The sequence below is a fragment of the Strongyloides ratti genome (genome assembly GCF_001040885.1).
Source record: "Strongyloides ratti genome assembly S_ratti_ED321, chromosome : X".
Taxonomy (NCBI): Eukaryota; Metazoa; Nematoda; class Chromadorea; order Rhabditida; family Strongyloididae; genus Strongyloides; species Strongyloides ratti.
The window spans coordinates 2,587,156-2,611,504 of NC_037309.1; the positions used below are offsets into that span (position 1 = coordinate 2,587,156).

The following is a 24,349-nucleotide window of genomic DNA, read 5'->3' on the forward strand; positions in this document are numbered from 1 at the left end:
TTGTTCATTTATATAATTAATGAAAGAATTGTTATTTTATGTTTTGGTATCAAAGTGCATATTGTAATGTTATCAATTGTTATAATAAATTTTATAAAAGTTATATTAACATCTCTAAAGACACCGGCATTCTATATATATTTCCATGCTATATTCACGTGTCTATTACAACATATAAGTATATACTTGATTAGATTAGAACTATAATTTACGTGACATTTATGATATTTGCAGTTTATTTTATTATATAACTTACAAATAAATTTAATTAAAAGTATTTGGAAGAACAATATTATAATTCATCAGTCATAAATATTATTTTTATTATAATATAAAAAAATTTTTTTATATAATAAAAAAAAATAAAATATAAAAAAAAAATGGTAAATTGAAATAAAAATAGAGAGATTAAAATAACAATATGATAATATATTTAAAATTAATGACCAACAAATCTTTTCATTTTTAAACGTTGCTTATTAACATTTCTTCTCATAAAATTTTTGTGAACATTAGAAATATATGTTTGTGGTAATGTTATATCTTGTACATATTCTGTTCTTGGTCTTGTATAACCACTAGAAATTAAATTTCTATTATCATTTTGTTGAAAAAAACCTTCATTTCTATGGTATTCTTGATTATAATTATTTGGTGATGCAGAAACTTCAAGTCTTTGACTATAAACTGTTCTTGGTTGAATATTTAATGGATTTATAGAAGGTGGATGATATACTTGATTTGTTAATTTATCTTCAAAAACATAATTACTTGGTTCATTATTTTTATTATTATACTCATTATATGGTCTAGTTGTTTCAAATGTTTCTGAATCATATTTTTCTGTTGTTCTTGACATTGAATCATGATAACTAGAAATGACTAAAGATTCTTTTTCTCCAGTTCTTTTTGGACATTTACAATACATTCCATCTTTTCCTGGAATTCCTGGTGGTCCTTGTTGTCCTGGTACTCCATTAGCACCACATTGTCCTTTTATTCCTCTATTACCTGGTGGTCCTCTAGAACCATTGTCACCTGAAGTACCGGTTTGTCCCTGTGCACCACGTATACCAGGAATACCAGAAGCTCCAATTTGTCCTTTTGCACCTGGTCTACCAATTGTTTTTTTATATCCATCTAAACCTCTAACACCACACATACCTTTTGGACCTATTATACCTGGTTCACCTCTATCTCCTGATAAACCTGGTTTACCTGCTTTACCATGTTTACCATGTCTACCTGGTATACCAGCTTGTCCTCTTGGTCCTCTAACACCTGGTGGTCCTTTTGGTCCAGGAAGTCCAGGAGGACCTTGTGGACAATTTGTACATACTTCTTCATAAATTGCTTCTCTTAATACACCATTAAATGAACTTTCAATACCATAACCAAAATCAGTTTTTGGTATATAAAATCTTTGTGAATTAACAACAGTAACAGGATAACTAATACCATCAATACCAGGAACACCTGGTAAACCATCAATACCTCTATCACCACGTTCTCCTTTAACACCTTTCATACCGACTGGGCATTTATAATTAATTACATAATCTTTCTGATATTTCATTAATTCAGGTGAAGAACAACAACACTTTAATAACATAATACCATATCCATATGTTGGAGCTTTATCATATGTATTACTATAATTATTATCCTCAGAATTTTCAATCTCTCCATAATATGCATCTCTTTTATCAATACTTCTTACTATACCTAAATTTTTTTTAATTTTTGTCACATCATTCCATACATTATTTCCTTTTTCCTTAAAAAAAATTATAAATGAATTGAAATTTTATACTATAAATTATAAAAAAAAATACCTTAACAATAGAAGCAATATTTTCAAATTCAACCATATTTTTTTCTAAATTTCTTATTATAATTGGTATGACAATAACAAATGCCAAAAGTGAAAATACAGTTAGAAAAAGAAAGAAATATAATAATTTAAATGGTAATTTTGAAGTCATAATTTATTTGTAAAATTTTGAGTAATTATAATAAAAATTTCTACCTTATATATACTTATATTTTTACTACTTAAAAATTTAAATCTCATCAATTTATTAAATATTTTATTGTTAATAATATGGCACCTACAGTGTATATATTAATCTAACTGGATATTTTTCTTTTTACTTATAAAAATATTCATTTCCAAAAAATATGAATTATATCTTTTACTATAAGAAATATCTTCTCTTTTATGTTTATAAATAAAAATATTATATCCTTGTCAAATAAATGTTATATTTATCCTTTTATCTTTTGTTACCATTTAAATTGTAAAAATATATTAATACTCTTCATTTTAAAGACTGTTAAAGAAGTCTATATTTTAATTATTTTAATGTTCAATGAGTAAATTTAAAAAAAAATAAATACCAATCTCAATTTTTTTATATATCTTTTTTTTTTATTATTAAAATAGGCATTAAACATCAATTACCATTAAGAAATAATTTTAATATAAAAATAGTACTAATATTATTATTGGTTAGAAATTAAAGACAAAATACTATTGCAATTTTTGTTTATTATTATATATTAAATATTTTTATTAAATAATTCTAATTTATATGTTTCAAAAGTTAGATAATTTCAAAAAAAGATAATGGAAAATTCTTCTGATATGATATATAATTAATAAATATTTTAAAATGCTTTTTAAAATGTGAGCAAATTATGAAAATTTGATTATTAAGAATTTAAAAATCAAAAAACTAAATTTATATTTTTCAAGTATATATTTAATTATTATTTTTCTTATTTTTATATACCATATAAAACAATCTTATTAATTTTTTTTGCATAAGTATTAATAAATTTATTAAAAATATGTAAAATATTTCTTTTGACAACTATTTAACTTAGTTAACTTTTAATATCTATATTACTTTAACTAACAATATAGATTTTATTTTAAAAGTTATATTTTATAGGTATCTATCTTTGATGTTATATATTGTTTATATATATAAAATATATTGAATGTTAGAATAATATTAACCTCAAATCTATCGTTAGCTTAAATATTTATAAATAAGATATTGGTCTTAGAAAGAAGGTCAAAGGTAATTGTGAGGACCTTAAAAATAATTAGGATAAGCATATCTCCAATGATAAACAAATTTTATTTTAATTTTAATATATTTAAAAATTAAAATCTTATATTTATTATAATATATTCAATTATTTTTCCATAATATACATTTAAGATTTATTTTTTATAAAATTTCTTAGAAATTTGTCTTTTTTTATACATTTTTTAATAATCCTTTTTTTAGTATATAAAAATATATTTATAATGTATTTAAAAATACTTTAAAATGATAACCATATTTTTATCTATATTTTATGAAGGTATTTCTTATAAATAATATATACTCTTTTATTTTTCTCACAAAAAAAAATAATACAGAAAACAGTCATTAATATATATATATATAGTTTTATACAATGAAATTTATTTACATCTTTTTTTTTTAAAAATTAATAACCAAAAATTACAATGTCTTATTAATTTTCTGCCTTTTTCTTTTTTAGATATATTTGTATGTAAAGAATTATAGTAAAATAAAAAGTTGAATGAATTTTTTAATAATCATTTGTTTTGAAAAAAAAAAATTGGCTACATAAGTATAATTAAATTTACTTATAATGTAATTTAAATATTTATTATAAAAAGAAGAAAAAATATAATATATTACCACCTACGTATATAAAATTTCTTTTTATATTTAGATATATTATTATAATATTATAATTTTTAATCTATTATTTTTATAAAAAGAATTATACTTTTTAATTGTATTATTATAGGACTTTTTATGAGTGATTTACGTTCTCAACTTCTTCCCATAACAAATGATTGTCAAATATTATGGGATGAAAATAAAGATCTCCAAGGGAGATTTGTTAATGATTTAGCAGAATTACAACGTTATCAATACTGTATTGCACAGTTAACAAATGAAGGTCGTAGAGATCAGCTTGAGACAGCTCAGCAAGCTATGATGAAAGCACAAAAAAAAGCCAGTCAATTATATCAACAATTAACCGATAAAAGGACTGCTCTTATAAATAAACTTAATGTTGGCCTTCAAACAGTAGCACAACATCAAAATCGCCTTATATCATCAAGACTTTATGAATGGAAAAATTGTCAAAAACTTCAACAAGTTGGATGTTCATTTGAAAATAGAGAACAAATGCTTGATGAAATACAACAAGATTTTGAATTATTAGCTGATCATTCTTGGCAATTAAGAACATTTACATCATGGCTTATAGATCTTCTTGGTCGTGGACCACAATTAAATGATAATGTTGCTCAAACATTTATAAATTCATTAAATTCTGTTTTTGAAAATTTAACAAAACTTTTATGTATGTTAGTATCACAAAGTTTTGTTGTTGCTTATCAACCAGATCCTGTTTTAAAAACACAACATAAATTTATGACTGAAGTTCGTCTTTTAATTGGAGATAGACTTGGAGTTAAACAACAACTTGTTAATGCAAATGTTACTGTAACTATAATTGCTGAAGAAGAGGCACGTCAATTAAGTATTGGTGAAATATTTGTTAAAGATTTGTATGTTTTATTATTAATTATTATTATTTTTAATTATTTATGTAATAACATTTATATTTTTTTTTTAATTTTTTCTAGAAAAAGTGTTGGAAATATAAGTAATGATTATGAAAAATTAACATTAGATGATAAAGGTCATATGTCAGCAAGATTTAATAATTCAAAATTAACAAGAATTGCTCATAGAAAACCCCCACCTAAAGCATTTCAAGCAGAAAGTAAAATAGCTGTACAAACAGCAACTGATCAAAAATATGCTTTATTATTTCATATATCAATGTTTCAATTAGGAAATTTGGGAAATTTTGATGTATGGGCATTATCATTACCATTAATGGTCACAGTTCATGGTTCACAAGATTGTGATGCTCAAGCTGTTATATTATGGCATCGTGCATTTGGTAGTGTTAATCGTGAAACATCTATTGAAGAAATTAAAACTGTATCATGGGTTGATCTTTCCCATATTCTTAAACGCAAATTTACTCTTTTTACAGGATGTACAAGAGAATTAAATGATAATGATATTGGATATTTAGCTGAAAAATTACTTGGTATTGGAAATATTGATCATAAATGTATAACATTTCAAAGATTTGCAAAACAAAATATACGTGATGATGTTAATTTTTCATTTTGGGAATGGTTTTTTTGTATTATGCAACTTATAAAACAAAAACTTTTAAGGTTTTGGGATGAAGGTTGGTTAATAGGTTTTATTTCAAAAACTGATGCCAGTCAAAAAATGATGAATTCTCCATATAGTACATTTTTATTAAGATTTAGTGATACAGTTACAGGAGCTGTTAGTATTGGTTTTGTTTGTTGTGAAGATGATGGTACTAAAATTCCATTTCATCTTGCACCATTTAGTATAAAAGATCTTGATCAATTAAGTTTAGCAAGTAGAATTGCAACATGTCCACAATTAAGTGACATTAAATATTTATTCCCTGATATTGATAAAGAAGAAATGTTAAAATATTTTGATTCTGAAGAAAGAAATAAATCAGAAAGTCCTACAGGTGGATATATTCAATCAGAAATTGTTATGGTAGCTAAAACAACAGGTCTTCAGAAACGTTCTGTTTCATCTGTTCTTAATAGTAGTACACCATCACCAATGGGTGGTGTAACACAAAAAATAGATTGGTCACCAGGAGAGGTATTACAAAATAATAATAGTATGGATTGTAGTGATGAATTAGTTACAATGATGAGTCAAAATCAATTGGATAGTTATAATATTGAAAGTTTACTTGGTAAAGGATTTCATCCACAATTACCAACACAACCATTACAAACTGCTGATCTTTCATTTTTGGGAAATAATTTTACTACAAATCCTAATAATCAATATCAAATTTACCATAATCAATCTACATCAAAAGGAACACCAATTAATGTTAAAATGAATCAATATGAAATGAATATTGGTAATAATAATATAATAAGTCGATCTCCATTGACAAATAATAATGGACATTTAATGAATCAGCAACAAGGTGGAGGAATGCAATCTTACAATTGTTATTCAAAAACTGAATATAATTGAAAAGTAATCTTGACATAAATTTGAGTAAACTTTAAAAAATAAACATTAAATTTATTAAACTTTCTTTATAAGAAGTAAAAAAAAAATTAAAATATTAAATTCTGTTTAATAAATTTAATCTTATACTTTAAAAACTGTATAAAATTATTAATCGTATTAGAAAAATTAAAAACAAAAAATTTATATAAAATAAATTCATTAATTTTTGATTTTTTAAAAAATATTATATATATTAAGGAATACATTTAATAAAATTGTATAATATAATATTAATTAAAATTATTTTTTCTTGTTAAATGTATAATTTAATAATTTTTATATATAAAATTAAAAAGAACATAATATTTGTTATGTTTTAATAATTATTATTAATAAATAAATTGAAAAATGTTTAAATAATATGTAATAATTTTATGATTATATATATATATATATATATATTTATGAGATTATAATAATTGTATACAAAAATATGTATAGGTAGATAACTAATAATTTATTAAATATTATAAAAAGTATATTTTAACACTTCTTGATAATTAAAATATCTAAAATATAAAAAGTAACAAAGAAGATTAAGTAACAATTTCATAACATTCAATATAACTACTTTATGGTATTAGCTTTTTAAGAAGTGAAAATACTTTGTTTATCCATAAATGACTGTAAAAATAACAAAAATATACCATATTATTTATCATAAATAGTACTCTAATATACATTACTATTTTTAGAGTAAAAATATATTTTTATAAAATACTATTAATTATATAATAGTTATGTTAAAAATAAAAATTGATAAATCCAAAAATTAGGACATTTATGAATGATTTTATAATATTATGTATTATACCTTTTAACCTATTGATAAACGTTTTTTTTTTATTTTTATTTATTGTCATATTTTATTTATTTTTTTTTCATTTTAAAAACTCCTTCGTCTTGAACTTTATATTATTAACATTTAAAGATTATTAAGTTAAGAAACCTTGACAGTCATGCTCTACAAATATAATATTTATAGTATTATCAAAAATAGTGTCTCTTTATAATTTTATATTTTAAAAATTAAAATACTCTTTGTTAAAATTCACTTCACTTATAATTTTATACAACTATATATTGTTAATTTTTTTTTAAAAAGATATAATATTAATTGCAATTGAACTTTAATTTATTAGGCTAAGTATCTTTGAAATTATAATGAATAAGTTTTTTTAAATGTTAATATAATATGAGTAGGGTAAAATTTTTTTTTACTTACTCAATCATTTATCCTTAAATTTGTTTATTTAAAAGTAATACTTTTATTACATCATTTTTAATACCTTTTTTTCAGTCTTTTTTTTTTTAATAAATATGTCTATTATCAGTGGAAATATTTTTTGTTTTGTAATGATATTTCATTTTATAAATGTATCATTTACACAATATGATAATACTGTATATGGTTATAATTATCCATATTCAACTTCAAGTTCTTTAGATAGTAATGGCATGAACTTATTTGCTGGAATTACAGGTATTTCTTTTCCTAATAATATGTCATATTAATTATATAGGCGATTTTTTATCTTCAATGACATCAGCACTTATATCTGGAATGGGTAATGGAGTTACAGAAACATTTTTGCCAGGAACAACAAATCTTAATAATATATATCCTCAACAATTTGGATTTAATCATATTTTTACAAATAGTTATTATCCTAGTAAATTATATCCATATACATCTAATTATATAAATAATGAAAAAAATACCATACTAAAAAATAATGGTTATGGAAATTTTTATGGAGGTTCATTAATTGAAACACCATATACTTTACCAAATATATATACAATTAATTCACAATATAATTCACCAACATCTTTTAATGGTATAAATGGACCTAAACCATTAGGTTCAACATATGGAGGATTTTCAAATGCATGGGGTAGACCAATAATTCCAGTTATTTCATCTAAAGATACCACAGCATTTAATGGAAAATTTTTAACTGCTCTTATATCAAAAATGAAATATCAAAAGGATTTACAAATATCTTCAACAACATTTTTACCTTTATTAGAAGATCAAACAAAAAAATTAACAAAATTTTCTACCACAGTATCAACGGATGTTGAAGCAATAAAAAAGAATAACCTAAAAAGAAGAAAAAGAAATATAGTTAATAAAGAAGTACGTATTTAATTTAAACGATTAACGTTTAATATATTTGGCAAACAGTTAAATTAAAACACATTTAATCAAAGAACAAAAATTTTTTAAACAATCTTTATCTCATTTTATTTTAATAATGTATTTAAAATGCAATAATAAATTTTATAAATTTATCTTTTATTATAGAAATTTATACATAAATATTTATAAATAACATATATAATTATAAAAAAAAAGATGCAACCGTGTTAGTATTTTGACATGGCAACAATAGAAATATATAACTTTTTACTATAGTTTTTTTAAAACTGTTAAAAATTATTTATCAATAAATAACATTAATTCTATTAGTAATGATAGAAAAAAAAGTAAAAAAAAAAAGATATTACAATTCACGACTTTTAAAAGATTTTGATAAAAAAAGTGTTGCTTTTTTTTGACCTCATTAAAAAAAAAACAAAATAAGTAGTAATATTGTAAATTGTTTATGTTTATAATTGTATTTTTTTATTTTGTATTTGTTCATATATTTCTTCAGTCAAAGTTATATACTTTTTTTCTTTACTATTATATATAAATATTTTATCTTCAGGCTCTGCTGTTAAAGAATAACCCATTTTTTGTAAATTTGTCTTCATCAATTTGTATGTTGCTGTTATATCTAATGCTTTACAGATACGAATAAATTGAGGAATTGCATATGATGCTAAACTACGTGATAATCTATCTGATAATTGTTGTACAAATTCCTAAAAATAATTACATGTTTTTAAAAATTGTTTTTTTTTTAACTTACTTCATCATTTAATTTTGATGTACATTTTTTAACAACTGCAGCCATACCAGCTTTACCTTCTGTACCAGGTACATGAACCCCATAAACAGTTGCATCAGCTACATCTTCTTGTGGATGAAGAACAGCTTCTACCTCTGTTGTACTTACATTTTCACTTTTCCATCTAAATGTATCTCCAGTACGATCTTTAAAATAAACATATCCTAATCTATCCCAATGTAATATATCACCTGATAAAAAAACGCTATCTCCTTTTTTAAAAACATCCGTTAAAACTTTTTTATTTGTCTCTGATTTATTAAGATATCCTTCAAATATAAGTAATGGATTTGATTGTTTTATAGTTGAAACCATTGCTCCTGTCTCACCTGGTTTACATGGAATACATAAACCATCTTTACCTCTTATTACATCTAATGTAGTTTCATCAACTTTTATTAATCTTACAGGATGCATACGTGATGTTAAAGGTGATATAGGAAGAAATCCACATGCACCAACATGTCCATCAATATTAACTAGATTTGTTGTACCTTCAGTTGATCCATATAATTCTCCAATACGAACATGAAAACGATTAACAAATTGTTCCCATACTTCAGAACGTAATCCATTACCATACATTAAATGCATTTTATGTTTATCTTCGTAATCTGATTTTGGTTGAGCTAATAAATAACGACATATTTCACCAATATATTGTGATGCTGTACAATTATAGTTAACACAATCCTTCCAAAAATTGGATGCTGAAAAACGTTCTCTAATTGCACAACTATTACCCATACATATAACTTGTCCAATTCCAATAATACCAGCAGCTGTATGATACATAGGCATTGATATATATATTCTATCAGAATCTTTAATTCCAAATGATTTTTTTGAACCCATTACCATTGAATAGTAACGATAATGTTTCATTACAGCAGCTTTTGGCATTCCAGTTGTCCCACTTGTATAAATAAAACATAACACACCTTAAATTATTTTTATTAAAAAAAAAATTTTTTTTTTAATTATTATACATACTTTTAAAATCAATTTCTTGTTCTGTTTCAGGTTCACTAACATTAAAATCATTAAAAACTGATGAAATATCCATTACAGGTAAAATTTTACTTTCAACACTGCCATTAACATAAATGTTTGTTGATATAGTATCATTTAATAGTTCATGTTTCATCGTTTCTTCCAAAACAGGTAGTAATTTTTTTGTTGTAATAATACTTTTACAATTTGATGAATTAATACAATGAGCCAATGGTTCTAGTTTTAAATTTGTATTTATCCATGCTGATATGACACCAATTTTTGCTAATCCAATCCATGCAGCAACAAATTCACCACTATTCTCAATAAAAATTGCAACAACATCACCTTTACAATAACCTTTAGAAAGGAAAAAATTAGCATATAAATTTGATCTTTCATTTAATTCTTTAAATGTCCATTTTTTATCACTACCAATATCAATAATTGCTATTTTATTTAAATTTTTTTTAACAATATTTAAAAATATTTTATGTAAACCTTTATTTTGTCGTAGATGATAGTTTAAATCAAATCGTACAGATAATAAAAGCCATAATCCTCTTAAAAAAGATAAGATAAATAAAAGGGATAATAAAATATATAATAGAAAATAAAAAAAATATATATATTAATTATATATTACTTACGTCAAATCTCGATTTAATGTTAAATATGACCTGTAAATGAAATCACCATGAACAACTGCTATATATAATATTAGTGTAATATATACCAAAATTTTAATAGAAATACTTGTTACCAGAAATGCTGTTATTATTAAGAAATATGGTAAAAACTGCCCAATCTTGAGAACAGATTGCCTCATTTTTTGATAATTCTTAAATAATTTTTCTAATAATTGGCGAAATGTCTAAAAATAAAAATCAATAGTAACATTATAAAATTAATAAAAATCCTGTATTATATCCAGGTAAGTGATTTTGCGCACTATCCAGATGACTCGTTTTCACATGTCTTCTATATCATCTTTAGTGTCATCTTCATGCCCCTAAATAAAAATGTATATTTGAAGTAACAATACAATTATAGTAGATCTCTATATATATATGTGTATAAATGTATATTTTAAAATAATAAAATGATGTTGAGCTGGATATTCTATAGATTATTGTTGTAATATTTGATAATAATTATCTATTTTTGGAAATACTAAACATGGATTAAATAAAAGAAATTAAGAAAAAGATATATTTTCTTAATTTCATTCATTTATATAGTGTGATAATGTATATTAAAGAATTTGCAATCATATTAATTTTAAAAATAATATAAATTAAAATATTAAACCCCTTATTTAATTTTGATAATCTTAACAATGATCATTTCACAAAATTATGGCAATCATAAAATAAGAAATATACATACCCAACATTCCATTTTCTATCCTCAGGCTATTTTTAAAATAAAGCAAAATATATAATAAAATATGAAAAATAACAAAATTATTGGATGTTCTAAAAAAAAGAGTAAAATTAACAAAAAAAAAATCTTTATAAAATAGTTAATATATTGTTTTAAAAAAAAAGATAAAATAAAAATTTTAGTATTTTATATACAATAGAACAAAATTAAAATATGATTGTGGAAAATAAAAATAAAAAGATATCTTAAATATAAAATAAAAACCACAAAATTTAATAGTATAATAATCACCTCTATTGACCCACCTTTTCCTCTAATCATATAATTAAGAAATTTTAACATACAAATTTTCAATTGAACTTGTATAACAAAAATTTTTTTTATTATAAATTTATATTTTAAAATAAATAACTTTATATAACTTTTTTTTTTCATTATTTACAATTTTACTATTAATAAAAATAAAAATAAAAATATTACATAACATTTAATTAATTAACAAAAATATTATTTAATTAAAAACTATAAAATCTTTAAAAATAATGAATTTGATGGATAATTTATGTCATTTGGAGACAATTTTAGTTTGTAATATAAAAATGTAATTATCAATTTATCTTTGAATATTTTATTTAATATACCATAATGTGGATGATTAAACTTTATATTAGAAATCTAACTTTTTTCTAATGGTTATAACACTTTGGATTATCTTTTCTTTTGTAAATCATAAAATGAAAATGTAATAATTTTAAAAATAATTTTATTCATTATAATTGGTAATTTTTTATTAAATAATCTGTTTTACCTGTTATAAATTCCATTAAATTTATTAAAATAAAAATGGTAATTTTTATTAAGTTAATGTAAGGAAAATTCACTTTTTTTTTATTCGTAAAATCTTTTCTATTCTTTAAATTTTTAAAATAATAAAACCTGATTTTTAAAAGAAAAATTATTTATTAATTTTTAATATATTGTTTTTTAAATTTAGTAATAAATCGGAAACAATTCATACTTCATATAAATATAAAATGAAAAAAAAAGGTATATTTAAAAATACTTTTAAAAATGAATATGATAAAAAAATTTTTATTTTTATTTTAAAAATTAAAATTAATTTGAATATGTGATATTACCATATTTATCAACTTAAGTACATTTGAAATCTCGTAACGATTTTGGATAATATATATTTTAATATATATCTTTTTACTATATTTATTTATTACATGTTGTCATATTTACCTCTCTATATTATAAGTCATAAGTTACTGCCAAACAAATTGAACAAATATTTTTATCATATTTATTATTAATTATATTAACAAAATACAATTTAAAAAAAAAGGGAATATGGCAACTCAGTTGGCATTATCATCATGTGTACTGTTTCCATTATTATTATGTTGGATTGGATTGTTAAATGAATGGATACCATTAATAAATCAAAATTTACCCCAAATAATTGTTAAAAATTTAAAATATGTAAGTTTGAAAAAAGTATTTTTTATAAAATGATATTTGAAAAAAAAATTATTGAATGTTATATATTCTTAGGCTCCACTTTATGTTATCTTTATTTTTACTCTGTATGCATTAACTTCATTATTTATTGGTGTGGTTACATTTAGTGATTGTAAAGAAGCTAAAATAGAATTAATGAATGAAGTTAATCAAGCAAAAGAAGAACTAAGAAAACGTAAAATTTTAGAATAAATGTATAATATATTATTATCCAATTTTTTTAGGCTAAATTAAAAAATAATAATTATTAATTATATGTATAATACGTCGACATTATTAATTAAAAATACATTTAGTTGATTTTTTTATAAAAAACTAATTTTTTAAATTTATTTACAATAATAAAATATAACTTAATGAATAAATAAATAGACAAATTTTAATTAAATATATAATTATATTTTATATATTATGTCAATGAAAGTTGTAAATATTTATGGCATTTCTAAATTTTTTTTTCAAATTTTCTTCTTAAACATCTTTTTCATTGTAAACGTCAATTTTATATGTTAACATATTATAGTAATATAAAATAATTTCCATGTTTAAACATAAAAAATGATAAAATAATTTAATATTATTTTTTAAATAATTGAATGAATCTATCTTTTAGATAAAGATGTTTCAATATTTTCAGTTGATAAATATCCATTATTAGAATCACTAAGTAATACCATTGATTTTAAATGACCATTTTGATCTTGTGCAATAACTGATTCTCTTAATTTTAATATGGCACCAAAAATTTTTTTTCTATGACCTATTGTTTTGATTCCTAATTGTTTTAAATTATTCTCATCCATAAGTAAAAATGCTCCCATATCTATTTCTTGTTCACGAAATATTGAAATATATTCTTTACAATCAAGTAATGTTAATACAATTTCTGGAGTTGTTATAATATTTATATCCCATTCAATATTTGAATTGATACTTGGTATAGTTTCATAAATACTTGTTGAAACAGTAAATGGTTCATGATTATTAAATATTGGATAAGATGTAAAATATGTATTTAAATAGTTTAAATTATCTATATCTGTATTATGATTTATATTATTATCGTTAAATGTTGGTTGTGTAAACATTGCCGTATTTGTTTTTGAAGCATTCCATATAGATTCTAGTTCTACTTTTAGACAACTCATATCAAAATTATTACAATCTTTACATGAATGTATATTATCTTCATTTCTTTCTTCTATTTCTGAAAATACTGTTCCATTTCCTGTAACAGAAAAAAAACTTTCTTCTGGTGATGGTACTTCAATCAATGAATTAGGTGTATCCCAAAGATTATTTTTTTTTGCTTTTAATACATTTGCAGGCATTGAATTAGACAATCCATATTTATACCATCCATTTGTTGGTGATTCAATATATTTAACATTTGAATCATAAAGTAATTTATCTGTTTTTTCAATTTCATCATTAAAATAATCATCAATGGATGATTTATTAATTTTGTTATTTTTTAAATAATTGGTATCATTTTTATTATTTTGGTATAATGATTTATTTGATTGATTATAATTATTATCGTCATGATTATTTTCATTTAATGAAACTTCCTTGAAAAGATTTTGTAAATTTATAAATTTTGTATTACTTGATAATGATTTTTGTAAAGGTGATCCAAGAAGTGATGTTTCATAATCAAATAGAATTATTTCTCTTATTAAATATATATTTGTTAAACTATTTTCCATACCTTTAATAACAATTGTTGTTACATTTGTATCACCTACATATTTCTTTTTTTCATAAATACTTACATTATATTTTTTTTCTAATGTTTGATAATTTAAATTTGGACAATTATTTCCTCTATCAAATGTTATCATTAATGGGTATAAACCTATAACCATTTTTCTAGCAATAAATATTGCACGAGGTTCACCTTCAATCTTTAAACCAGAACATGGGTATGTATATGGTGTAATTTTTACTTTACAAGCTTGACTAATTAAAGCAACTTCAGATTTAATATTTAAATCATTAAGTAAAGAAGCGCGAAGGTCAAATTTTGTTTCATATTTCATAAACAAAGATATCTATAAAAAAAAATTATACAAATTAATGACAAATATTTCGACTCACTTCATATTCTGACAACATATCTTTAATTGATGTAATAACATGTAACATTCTTTGTTCAAACTGATAAGTTCCTTTAACAAAACAATTAGAGATAAAGTTTGTTTGATTACTTTTATATTGTATAATTACATCATTATTATTAAGATATTTAATAATATCATTTAAAATTTTTGAATTAATTGGAGGTACAAATTCAATATTAATTGTAACAGGTGTTATTTGACGTAGTTTTTCTCTTGCCATTTCAACTTGTTCATAACAACCAGCAATAGATACTTGATCATTTTTTTCTAATTTAATATGTTTATTTGAATCAGGAAAATGTATATGGCAACGTGTTTCAGCCATAATCATTTGCGTATTCCTACCACCTCTACCAATTATATGAGAATGATCATAATGTGATATTTCCATTTTTAATATTATGCGATCTTTTTTTATTTTTAAATCTCTACTAATAATTTTTTGGGCTAATTTAACTTCATCTGGATATCCATAAATTTTAACATATGGATCTAATAAATTAAAAATAAAAATAGAACAAATTAATAAATATATTATTAATATATTTACCTTTTTTTGTTCTTGCTCCAATTTTTAAACGAGTTGGCCAGATTATTTTTGCACCTGACATTTCTTCAACCTATAATCTTAAAAATTTATATACAAACATTAATTTACATTTTCAAAATATTGTTCAGCTTCATTTCCAAATGATTCTTCACCAGCAATATATATATCAACTCTAGGTGTTTTTATCATATTTTCAAGTTTTTTGCGATCAACTTGTATCTTTTCTTCAATTTTTCCATCTTCTAATATTAAATCATGATGTATAGGATCGTCAAATGAAGTAGGAGTTGATTCTCTATTTTGGGACTTTGTTGAATTGTCGCTATTTATCATACCAGTATTTCTTTTTTATCAATAAGATAGTACAAATAAAAGATTAGCTAAAATAATAATGTCATTTTATTAATTTAATTGATTACAATTAGAAAAAAAAAAGTATTGAATGTCAGTTTATTTGCTTAACAAGAGAATTAAAAATAATTTATAGTAAGGTGTGATCATTAATATAATAGGACTGTGTTTGGTAAAAAAAAAAATAAGAAAAAAATAAGATAAATGCAGAAAATATTGTCAACGACAATAACGTTTATAAAACATGCGCAATATTATAAAATTAGAAACAAAATTCTGAAGATGAAAAATAAAATTTTATTTTATAATTTAAAATATTTAAATTTATCAAACCTACATAAGAAGAGAGAGCTTTTAACTAAATTTATATAAAAATATTTAATAATATTTACAAAAAAAAAATATTTTTTTTAATATAAATTTATCGTAATTAATCAAAAAAGAATATACTTATCATCATATGGTGAAATAAAAATGGTTAATGATTTTTTAGAAAACGAAAAATACAATGATAGTCGTCAAAAGTAATAATAACAGTTGTAGATAGACAGCAAGACCTTTTACATACATAAATTTAAATTTATATCAAACTACAAATGGTTAACATTTTAAACAATCATTTTTATTAACATTATTTTCTTAATTTTCAATAATTAATAATTTTTTAAAATCAAACATCCGGACCAAAAAATGTAGTTTTTTCTTTTTTTTTTATTGTTTACGGCATCTAGAAAATACCTTTCATCTTATAGAAACATGAAAAATTTTTACTGCCTACCAAATTATTCAAGGTCGTTACAGAAACAAACGGATTTATATCAATAAAAACAATTTTTTTGCGTGGTTTGTAATCTTTGTTATAAATATTTCAACTATTAATAATATTGCATATATAGGTGTTTCAAGTTGTTTCTCGAAAAACAATATATCCTAATTAACTAATTATTTTTCTTATTTATTTCTCTCTTCACTAATTATCTATACAATTTTTGTTTATATATTTAATAAATTTTAATATAATTTACATTAATATAAAATGATATATATGTATTTTTTTTTTGTAATAGATAATTAAAAGAAAAATATATTTTATAAACATTTTTTTTTAAATCAATGATTAGGTTAATTATCATTATACAATTATATTACGTCAAAAATCATCTGATTACAAAAACAGTTAGGAGATCTTTTTGGTATATTTCATCACTATACGCCAAAAATATATATATTTGTCATCTATATTCTTTTGTAATCATTTTGCAATAAGGCATATACTGTTAAAGATAACATACTGTTAAAGATATCATATTTTAAAATGTTGTTAAAATTATTGTTTTAGTTTTTTGATCGTCTTATAGCTTTTGAAGCCATTAATTTAAACATAGGACAATATTGTTCTAAATCATTTAAACCAGCTTTAACAGAACATTCACAAGCTGAACCTGCTTCCTCTTTCCAATTAATTGCTCTTGTACATCTACGTAAAGTTCTTTTAGCATGATGTTCCTGAATATGTGGTTGACATTCCTTAACATCAAAACAATATTTTGGAGTATTTTTTCTAATAAAACAATTTTTTGCACATAATGCAACTTCACCAGCTGTATCAATAATATGTTGTATTGGAGCCATTAAATTAACAGTATTACTTAATTCTGTTTTAGATTTTTCAACTTTTAATACACCTAAACGGAAAATTTCTGTTATATTATATTTAGGTATTAATGTTGTATTTAATTTTAATGAACAACTTTTAATATTATGTTCAAAACAATCAAGTAATCCATCTAACATATTATCTTTTGAACTGAAACATTTTTTTAAATCATCAGGTCTTTTTGTTATTTTTATAAAACCATTCCAACATTCATCAATACATTCACGAGCTTGTTTTTTCATAATAGTATAACATTCACGTTGCTCTTGGCACATACATTGTCTTGTAAATTCTCCTTTTATTATAGAACTGTCAAACAAACTTTTGCCTTCTCTTGTTAACTAAATTTAAAAAAAAAATAAAAATTTTTAGGTTATTAAAACAGGATAAGATATATTTAAATGACTTACTTGATCAAAGACATCAGATGATATAATTTTAAATATGCATAAAATAAGTGAAAATAAAAATAATTTAACCATTATTTTAAAATATTTTTTTTTTATTATTATTTAAAATGTATCTAAAAAGATAAAAATTTTTATAATAAAAATAAAATAAATGTTTTGGATGGATGAAAAGAATACATTATAAAACCAAAAATATGGCAATCAAATACTACAATTTACCCATCTTATGTACTTTGATACATATAATTTAACCTTTGACAAAATATTTTTTTTATTAGATAACATAAAATTAGAAATTTTTTATTAATAAAGCTGATACATTTATCATTCTCCTCCTTCATAGACACAAAAATAGCCTTCAAAAGTTATTTCATTAATATCATTTTTTTTCTAAAATATTTTTCATATAAAATATCTCTTAACAATACATGATAATTGCAAAAACAAGTTTTATACAGCTTCATATAGAAATGTCTTCTTAATAATCATGTAATATAAAAATCAAAAATATATTCACCTTTAGTTTTTATCATTTTCTATATAATTTTACGAACTAATATGAAGATAAAAGATGGTCATACCTAAAATAGAAATAATATGTATTTTAAAAAAAATGATTTTATGATAATTACAGAAAAAAAAAATGATTCATATTTATAATGAGTTATTAACATTCAAATTTGCATTAATTTTATTAAAGATGTTTATTAATATTTTCCAAATTTTTATACAATAACAGGTTCAACAGAACTTCTAATTATATAACTATGCTTAAGTGATATCAATCAAAATTATTTGACGATTATATTTTATAAATTAAAAAACATTTTAATTTTTATTGTTTTGACACATGAGCATTATTTAATTTTTAGATAAACAATTATAAAAAATTCTTGGGCAAAATTAAAATGTAACTATTCAACTGGAAAAAATAATGCTTAAAAAAAATTTTTTTTTTGATTTAACAATTTAATTACAATTTATCATTAACATTTTCTTAATATATATATCAAATACACACAAATTTGTTCAAAATAGCACGGTAAAAACACTTGAATATATAATTTTAATTGATACATTAACAATACCATTAAATAAGTATGAAGAAATTTTAATTGTAAACAAAGATATATTAAAAGTAGATTTTAAATAGTTATTTTAAAAATGATAAAGAATGGTGAACAATTAATTAACAAATTCAATTTCAAATTCAATAGTAAGTACTATTTATATAATATTAGCCTTGTACAAATTTTATTACTGTTCTTTTATTTATTTTTAAATTTTTAAACCTGTATAACAAAATAAAGTTCAATTATTATATATAAAAATTTTTATCATAAAATAATTAAAAAATTTTAATGATCAGTGATATAGACAAATATAATTTTAACATTTGAAATTTAAAATAATAGTAAGAAAAACATTAGTATATTTTTAAAAATTTACGATTAGACAAAATTATTTATTAAAAAAATAATAAAAAATTTTTGATAAAAGAATTTCTAGTTTTTGTTAAAATTCTAATAAATGTATGATTTTTTTAATAACAAAAGAAGAATATTTAAAATATTTTATTATAGTTAAAAATATTTTTAAAGGTTACATATTAAAAAAAATATTCTTTTCATAAGTACAATACAAAAAAGTTTTGTAGTATATTCAAAAGTTAACTTTAAACTTTAAAAAAAAGTTAACAAATATTTTTAATAAAAAATACAAATATTTGGATTAAAAAAATTTTATAATATTAAATATAACATTGTAGAATGTACTTTTAAATAAATTATGTTTTGTAAATAAAAATTCAAGTTTTTAAAATATTTGTATCAAAACATTTAATTAAACAATAAAAATAAATTATTACCAATTGTCATAATATTAGCATAAAAAGTAAAAATTATTTTAACAGTAAAAATTTACTCAATAATAAACAAAAATATATTAATGTAATTTTTTGTTTAATTATTATTTATATGTTTAAATGTACAAAAGTTTTTTATATTTATAAAACAATTAAAATTGAGTATAAATAAATTGATGAAATAAGTTAGATGACAAATTCAAAATGCGTTTCATGTTATATTTTTCACTTTTCCTTATCTGTGTTTCTCAATACTGTTTACATGGAGGTAAGATACTTGATTTTAAATATTTTTTACAATTTAATTTAAAATGTATACTAACTTTTCAGCAAATGTACAAAACAAACTTCAAGAAGAAAGTAGCTCAAACGAAAATGTCTTAGTATGTAACTATTTTTAAAATTTTATAAATTGAAATTTTAGATGCCTTTTAATGGAAAACTAAGAGGAAGTAATGGAATGCTTGAACAATTGAAAAAACGTAAAAAAAGAGAACCTACACTTAACTACGGTATTCAAGTAAGTATATTTCTAATATTTTTATTTTATTCTGTAAATCACCAGGATCCAACTTTAAATCAAGCATATAGAGGACTTTACGATATGTTAAAATTAACTGTATAAAATAAACAAAAGAAAATGTATCAGATAGTTGATTAAATAATATTATAAGTTATTAATTATAAATTACATTAATAATCACAAACAATAATATTTTTTTCAAAAGATTATTGTTATTAGTTTATAATATAAGATAACGCTATATCTTATAAAATAAATTTTAACTTGTTAATATATATTTAAAATTCTTTATTATTACTTTAAATAAAAATTTTTATTATTAATTGTGTACTTTTCAACAAAATGCAATATAATCTTTTTTATTCTTTAAAGAATATGCTATTTTTTAATATATTAAAAAGAATAATACTTTATTAATTTTATAAAATAAAATTGTTGTGTTTTTGCTGAAGTATATACACAATAAATAGGTAGAAAACTTTATTATGCGTTAATCTTAAGAATAACTCTTAATAAAAAGTCAATTTTTTAAAAATATAAATTATTTATTATAATTATCAATAAAATATAGTTAATTTGTTTTGTATCATCAAAACCTTTCATTAATATTATCATTCCTTATATAGTACAAAAGGATCAAAATTTTGTCATATTTTTTCTATATTTCATTGTAATTTCCAGAACAAGATAAAGAAAAATTAGAAATAAAATTCAAAAAAATAGTTGCGTTTGTAAATTTTCATGTGATTTAAAAAATTTTTTTGTCAAATTTTCTCTTTATTAAAGTTTATTTTTTTTAAATATAATGCTTTTAAAAAATGATAATTTTAAAATAAAAGGAAAGATAAATATTACATTTATTAAAAATAATACAAACATTTCATTGATTTTACTTTGATATTCTTTAAAACATATTTGATAATGTAAAATAATAAAAGTTAAACATTTTTTTTAACAAAATTCAAATATACAAAAAAAATTTTATTCTGTTAAATGCTTCTAAATTAGTATAAATAAAGAATGAACAAAATTTTTAAACAAAAATATAATGCGTTTCATAACTTATTTAAGTATTTTTATTATTTTTGCTATCTTTGCAATCGAATTTACATTAGAAAAAGGTAAAAAATTAATAGAATACATTATAAAATTTTATTGTTAATAATATTAAGAATAATCATATTTATTTTAAGAAACTCCAGAGTTAAATGATTCTGAAAAAGAAAAAGTAGCAGTAGAACTATTAGTATGTTATTAAATCATCAAATTTTTCTTTATATTTCTAGGCAAAAATTGGAGCAGAAATAGATGGAGAAGTATCCAAATATTTTGATAATATAAACGGAAATAGTAACTTATTTGTAAGTACATTTAGCATATTTTTATTGTTTTCTGTAGAGTTATATTAAAAGTTTGGTTGGAAAATAAATTTATGTCTCTTCAAGAGTAGCATTTCTATTCATTTTATTAACAAAACGTTGTTAATGGGATACTGATGAAAAGTTGAACATTTTTAATATCTAAATTCATAAATATCATATTTTAGATAATTATTCAATTTTAAACAATTTTGAAAAATATCTTAAAAATTGTTAATATAATGTTTTGTTATAAATAAAAATTAATATAAAAATTTTATTTTTTCTTATTTTAATAATATGTTTTAACTTAACAGAAAAATAAACATATGCTCAAGCAGTTAACTTAAAATACTTTATATTTTATTCCATTTTGATGTAGTGGTAATCGTAACTGAAAATAATCTGCATATATTTCAATAGTTTGTTAAAAAATATGTTGTATTTACTACTGTTATAAAAAGTAAAACTTTTTTAATTCAAAAAAAATTTAATTATTTGCAGAAAATAATATAAGCATAAATAATATTTTTATGTTGATTAAATAAATTAATTTAGTATATGAAAAATACGACTATTAAATATTTATTATAAAATTTACAAATTAAAAATATTAGTAAATAATTTTAACAATAAAAGTTTGCTTTATAGTAAGCATAAAAACATTAAATAAATTTTCTGTTTAATTATTATTTAAAATTATTAAATATAAAAATATTTTTTATCTTTACTAAGCTATTAAATTAGAGTATAAATACATGGATAAATCAATCTAAATCATAAATTCAAAATGCGTTTTATGTCATATTTTCCTCTTTTCCTTATCTGTGTTTCTCAATACTATTTACAAGGAGGTAAGATACTAAATTTTTTATAAGTTTTACAATTTTATTTCAAATATTATTTATTTTTTTTAGTAAATGCAAGTAACATTAATGCTAATGAATTAGTATGTTAAAGTTTAAAAATTTTACAAACTAAAATTTTAGATTGATTTTGGTGAAAGATTAACTCAACAAAGTGAACAATTGTTTAAAAAAACAGGACAACGTAAAAAAAGAGATTATTCTGGAACTTCTAGTGATGAAGTAAGTAAACTTGTAGTTATTTAATTTTATTTTGTAGTCCGGAAACAGCCGATCATTTGGGCCAAATAATGGCAAATTTAAAGAAACACTTTATAAACTTTATGGAGTAGAAAAATAAAAAAAAAATTACGGTGTTTTAATTGATTAAATTAAAAATGACCAATTTTAGTTTACATAAATTATTAAGCACAGTAATATTTTTATTCAAGAAGTAATTGTTATGATTTTTATATATAAGAAAACGATATATTTCTTTTAAAAATAATTTTATTGTGCTGATGTAAATTCATTCTCTATTATTTTTTTAATAAAATAATTTTATTTTGAATTTGTACTATTTAACATAATACGAATAAATAATTTAAATAAAAAATTATTTTACTACATTTTTTAATAATATAAATACTTTTAAGATAATATAAATAAAAATTTAGCATAATTTTGAAACATAATCACAATATATTTTTGTAACATATCCAATACTTTTGCTATTTTTGCAATTCAATTTTTATTAAATTGATGTAAANTTCAATATACTAATTTGTCATTAAAAAAATACAACTTTCAAATACTTCTTATAAAAATTACAATAGAAATAATTAGAATTTATTTGAACAGTTTGAATTTACTTTATAATAAACAAAAAAAAATTTAAATAAATTTTTTATTTATTAATTGTTTGTAATTATCAAATAAAAAAAACTTTTTTATCTTTACTAAACAATTAAAATTAAGTATAAATACGTAAATAAAATAAGTTAAATTACAATTCAAAATGCATTTTATGTCATATTTTCCTTTTTTCCTTATCTGTATTTCTCAATACTTTTTACAAGGAGGTAAGATACTTAATTTTTAATATGTTTTACAATTAAATTTATAATATTAATTACTTTTTATAGCAAATGCAAATGACCCTGGTCAACAACTTCTAGATTTAGTATGTTTAAATTTTAAAAATTAAAAAAAAACTTCAATTTCAGTTGGAGCTTGGTGATAAATTAAATGAAGAAAGTAAAATGTTTAAAAAAATGGGAGAACGTAAAAAAAGAGATTTTTATGAAACTTTCGGTCATGATGTAAGTAAACTTGTAGTTTTTAACTTAATTTTGTAGTCCTGGCAAAGACAACCATTAGGACAAAAATACAATAATGTTAGAGAAAAACTTTCGGGTATTTATGGGACAGGAGAAAGAACAAAAAATTTAGGTGTTTTAATTTAGCGGTGTAAAAATGACCAATTAAAATTTATATGAATTATTATGAACAATAATTATTTTTAACCAAGAGATAATTGTAATTAGTTCTAATTACAAAAAAAAATATATTCTTACAAATATAATTTTATTTTCA

At 20.6% G+C, this 24,349-nt stretch overlaps 11 protein-coding genes across 11 annotated transcripts; 7 read left to right on the plus strand and 4 right to left on the minus strand.

Moving 5' to 3' along the window:
• Window positions 1-439: 439 nt before the first annotated feature.
• On the minus strand, window positions 440-1,871 carry SRAE_X000054600 (Collagen triple helix repeat-containing protein; the record flags this gene model as incomplete). Its single annotated transcript, XM_024644902.1, has 2 exons — window positions 440-1,777; window positions 1,836-1,871. The coding sequence occupies 2 exons, from the start codon at window positions 1,869-1,871 to the stop codon at window positions 440-442; spliced, it is 1,374 nt and encodes a 457-aa protein (XP_024510415.1).
• A 31-nt stretch (window positions 1,872-1,902) lies between these two features.
• SRAE_X000054700 (SH2 domain and p53-like transcription factor, DNA-binding domain and EF-hand domain pair and STAT transcription factor, DNA-binding, subdomain and STAT transcription factor, all-alpha domain and STAT transcription factor, DNA-binding domain and STAT transcription factor, coiled coil domain-containing protein) lies at window positions 1,903-6,167 on the plus strand (the record flags this gene model as incomplete). Its single annotated transcript, XM_024644903.1, has 3 exons — window positions 1,903-1,969; window positions 3,838-4,612; window positions 4,691-6,167. 3 exons carry the CDS (start codon window positions 1,903-1,905, stop codon window positions 6,165-6,167), a joined length of 2,319 nt encoding a protein of 772 aa, XP_024510416.1.
• A 1,395-nt stretch (window positions 6,168-7,562) lies between these two features.
• SRAE_X000054800 (Hypothetical protein) lies at window positions 7,563-8,361 on the plus strand (the record flags this gene model as incomplete). Its single annotated transcript, XM_024644904.1, has 2 exons — window positions 7,563-7,689; window positions 7,730-8,361. The coding sequence occupies 2 exons, from the start codon at window positions 7,563-7,565 to the stop codon at window positions 8,359-8,361; spliced, it is 759 nt and encodes a 252-aa protein (XP_024510417.1).
• A 461-nt stretch (window positions 8,362-8,822) lies between these two features.
• Window positions 8,823-10,988, minus strand: SRAE_X000054900 (Long-chain fatty acid transport protein 4; the record flags this gene model as incomplete). Its single annotated transcript, XM_024644905.1, has 4 exons — window positions 8,823-9,080; window positions 9,128-10,107; window positions 10,160-10,722; window positions 10,810-10,988. 4 exons carry the CDS (start codon window positions 10,986-10,988, stop codon window positions 8,823-8,825), a joined length of 1,980 nt encoding a protein of 659 aa, XP_024510418.1.
• Window positions 10,989-12,901: 1,913 nt separating this feature from the next.
• On the plus strand, window positions 12,902-13,301 carry SRAE_X000055000 (Dolichol-phosphate mannosyltransferase subunit 3 family-containing protein; the record flags this gene model as incomplete). The annotated part of the gene is made up of 3 exons (XM_024644907.1): window positions 12,902-13,033; window positions 13,106-13,247; window positions 13,297-13,301. 3 exons carry the CDS (start codon window positions 12,902-12,904, stop codon window positions 13,299-13,301), a joined length of 279 nt encoding a protein of 92 aa, XP_024510419.1.
• Window positions 13,302-13,674: 373 nt separating this feature from the next.
• On the minus strand, window positions 13,675-16,078 carry SRAE_X000055100 (Protein bicaudal C homolog 1; the record flags this gene model as incomplete). The annotated part of the gene is made up of 5 exons (XM_024644908.1): window positions 13,675-15,126; window positions 15,173-15,243; window positions 15,283-15,687; window positions 15,746-15,815; window positions 15,854-16,078. The coding sequence occupies 5 exons, from the start codon at window positions 16,076-16,078 to the stop codon at window positions 13,675-13,677; spliced, it is 2,223 nt and encodes a 740-aa protein (XP_024510420.1).
• Window positions 16,079-17,431: 1,353 nt separating this feature from the next.
• SRAE_X000055200 (Hypothetical protein) lies at window positions 17,432-18,235 on the minus strand (the record flags this gene model as incomplete). Its single annotated transcript, XM_024644909.1, has 2 exons — window positions 17,432-18,094; window positions 18,164-18,235. The coding sequence occupies 2 exons, from the start codon at window positions 18,233-18,235 to the stop codon at window positions 17,432-17,434; spliced, it is 735 nt and encodes a 244-aa protein (XP_024510421.1).
• Window positions 18,236-20,231: 1,996 nt separating this feature from the next.
• On the plus strand, window positions 20,232-20,652 carry SRAE_X000055300 (Hypothetical protein; the record flags this gene model as incomplete). Its single annotated transcript, XM_024644910.1, has 4 exons — window positions 20,232-20,295; window positions 20,358-20,410; window positions 20,452-20,547; window positions 20,593-20,652. 4 exons carry the CDS (start codon window positions 20,232-20,234, stop codon window positions 20,650-20,652), a joined length of 273 nt encoding a protein of 90 aa, XP_024510422.1.
• Window positions 20,653-21,598: 946 nt separating this feature from the next.
• Window positions 21,599-21,978, plus strand: SRAE_X000055400 (Hypothetical protein; the record flags this gene model as incomplete). Its single annotated transcript, XM_024644911.1, has 4 exons — window positions 21,599-21,671; window positions 21,744-21,796; window positions 21,837-21,911; window positions 21,949-21,978. 4 exons carry the CDS (start codon window positions 21,599-21,601, stop codon window positions 21,976-21,978), a joined length of 231 nt encoding a protein of 76 aa, XP_024510423.1.
• A 720-nt stretch (window positions 21,979-22,698) lies between these two features.
• On the plus strand, window positions 22,699-23,114 carry SRAE_X000055500 (Hypothetical protein; the record flags this gene model as incomplete). Its single annotated transcript, XM_024644912.1, has 4 exons — window positions 22,699-22,762; window positions 22,826-22,857; window positions 22,898-22,996; window positions 23,034-23,114. 4 exons carry the CDS (start codon window positions 22,699-22,701, stop codon window positions 23,112-23,114), a joined length of 276 nt encoding a protein of 91 aa, XP_024510424.1.
• Window positions 23,115-23,771: 657 nt separating this feature from the next.
• Window positions 23,772-24,219, plus strand: SRAE_X000055600 (Hypothetical protein; the record flags this gene model as incomplete). Its single annotated transcript, XM_024644913.1, has 4 exons — window positions 23,772-23,835; window positions 23,899-23,936; window positions 23,980-24,075; window positions 24,112-24,219. The coding sequence occupies 4 exons, from the start codon at window positions 23,772-23,774 to the stop codon at window positions 24,217-24,219; spliced, it is 306 nt and encodes a 101-aa protein (XP_024510425.1).
• Window positions 24,220-24,349: the final 130 nt, after the last annotated feature.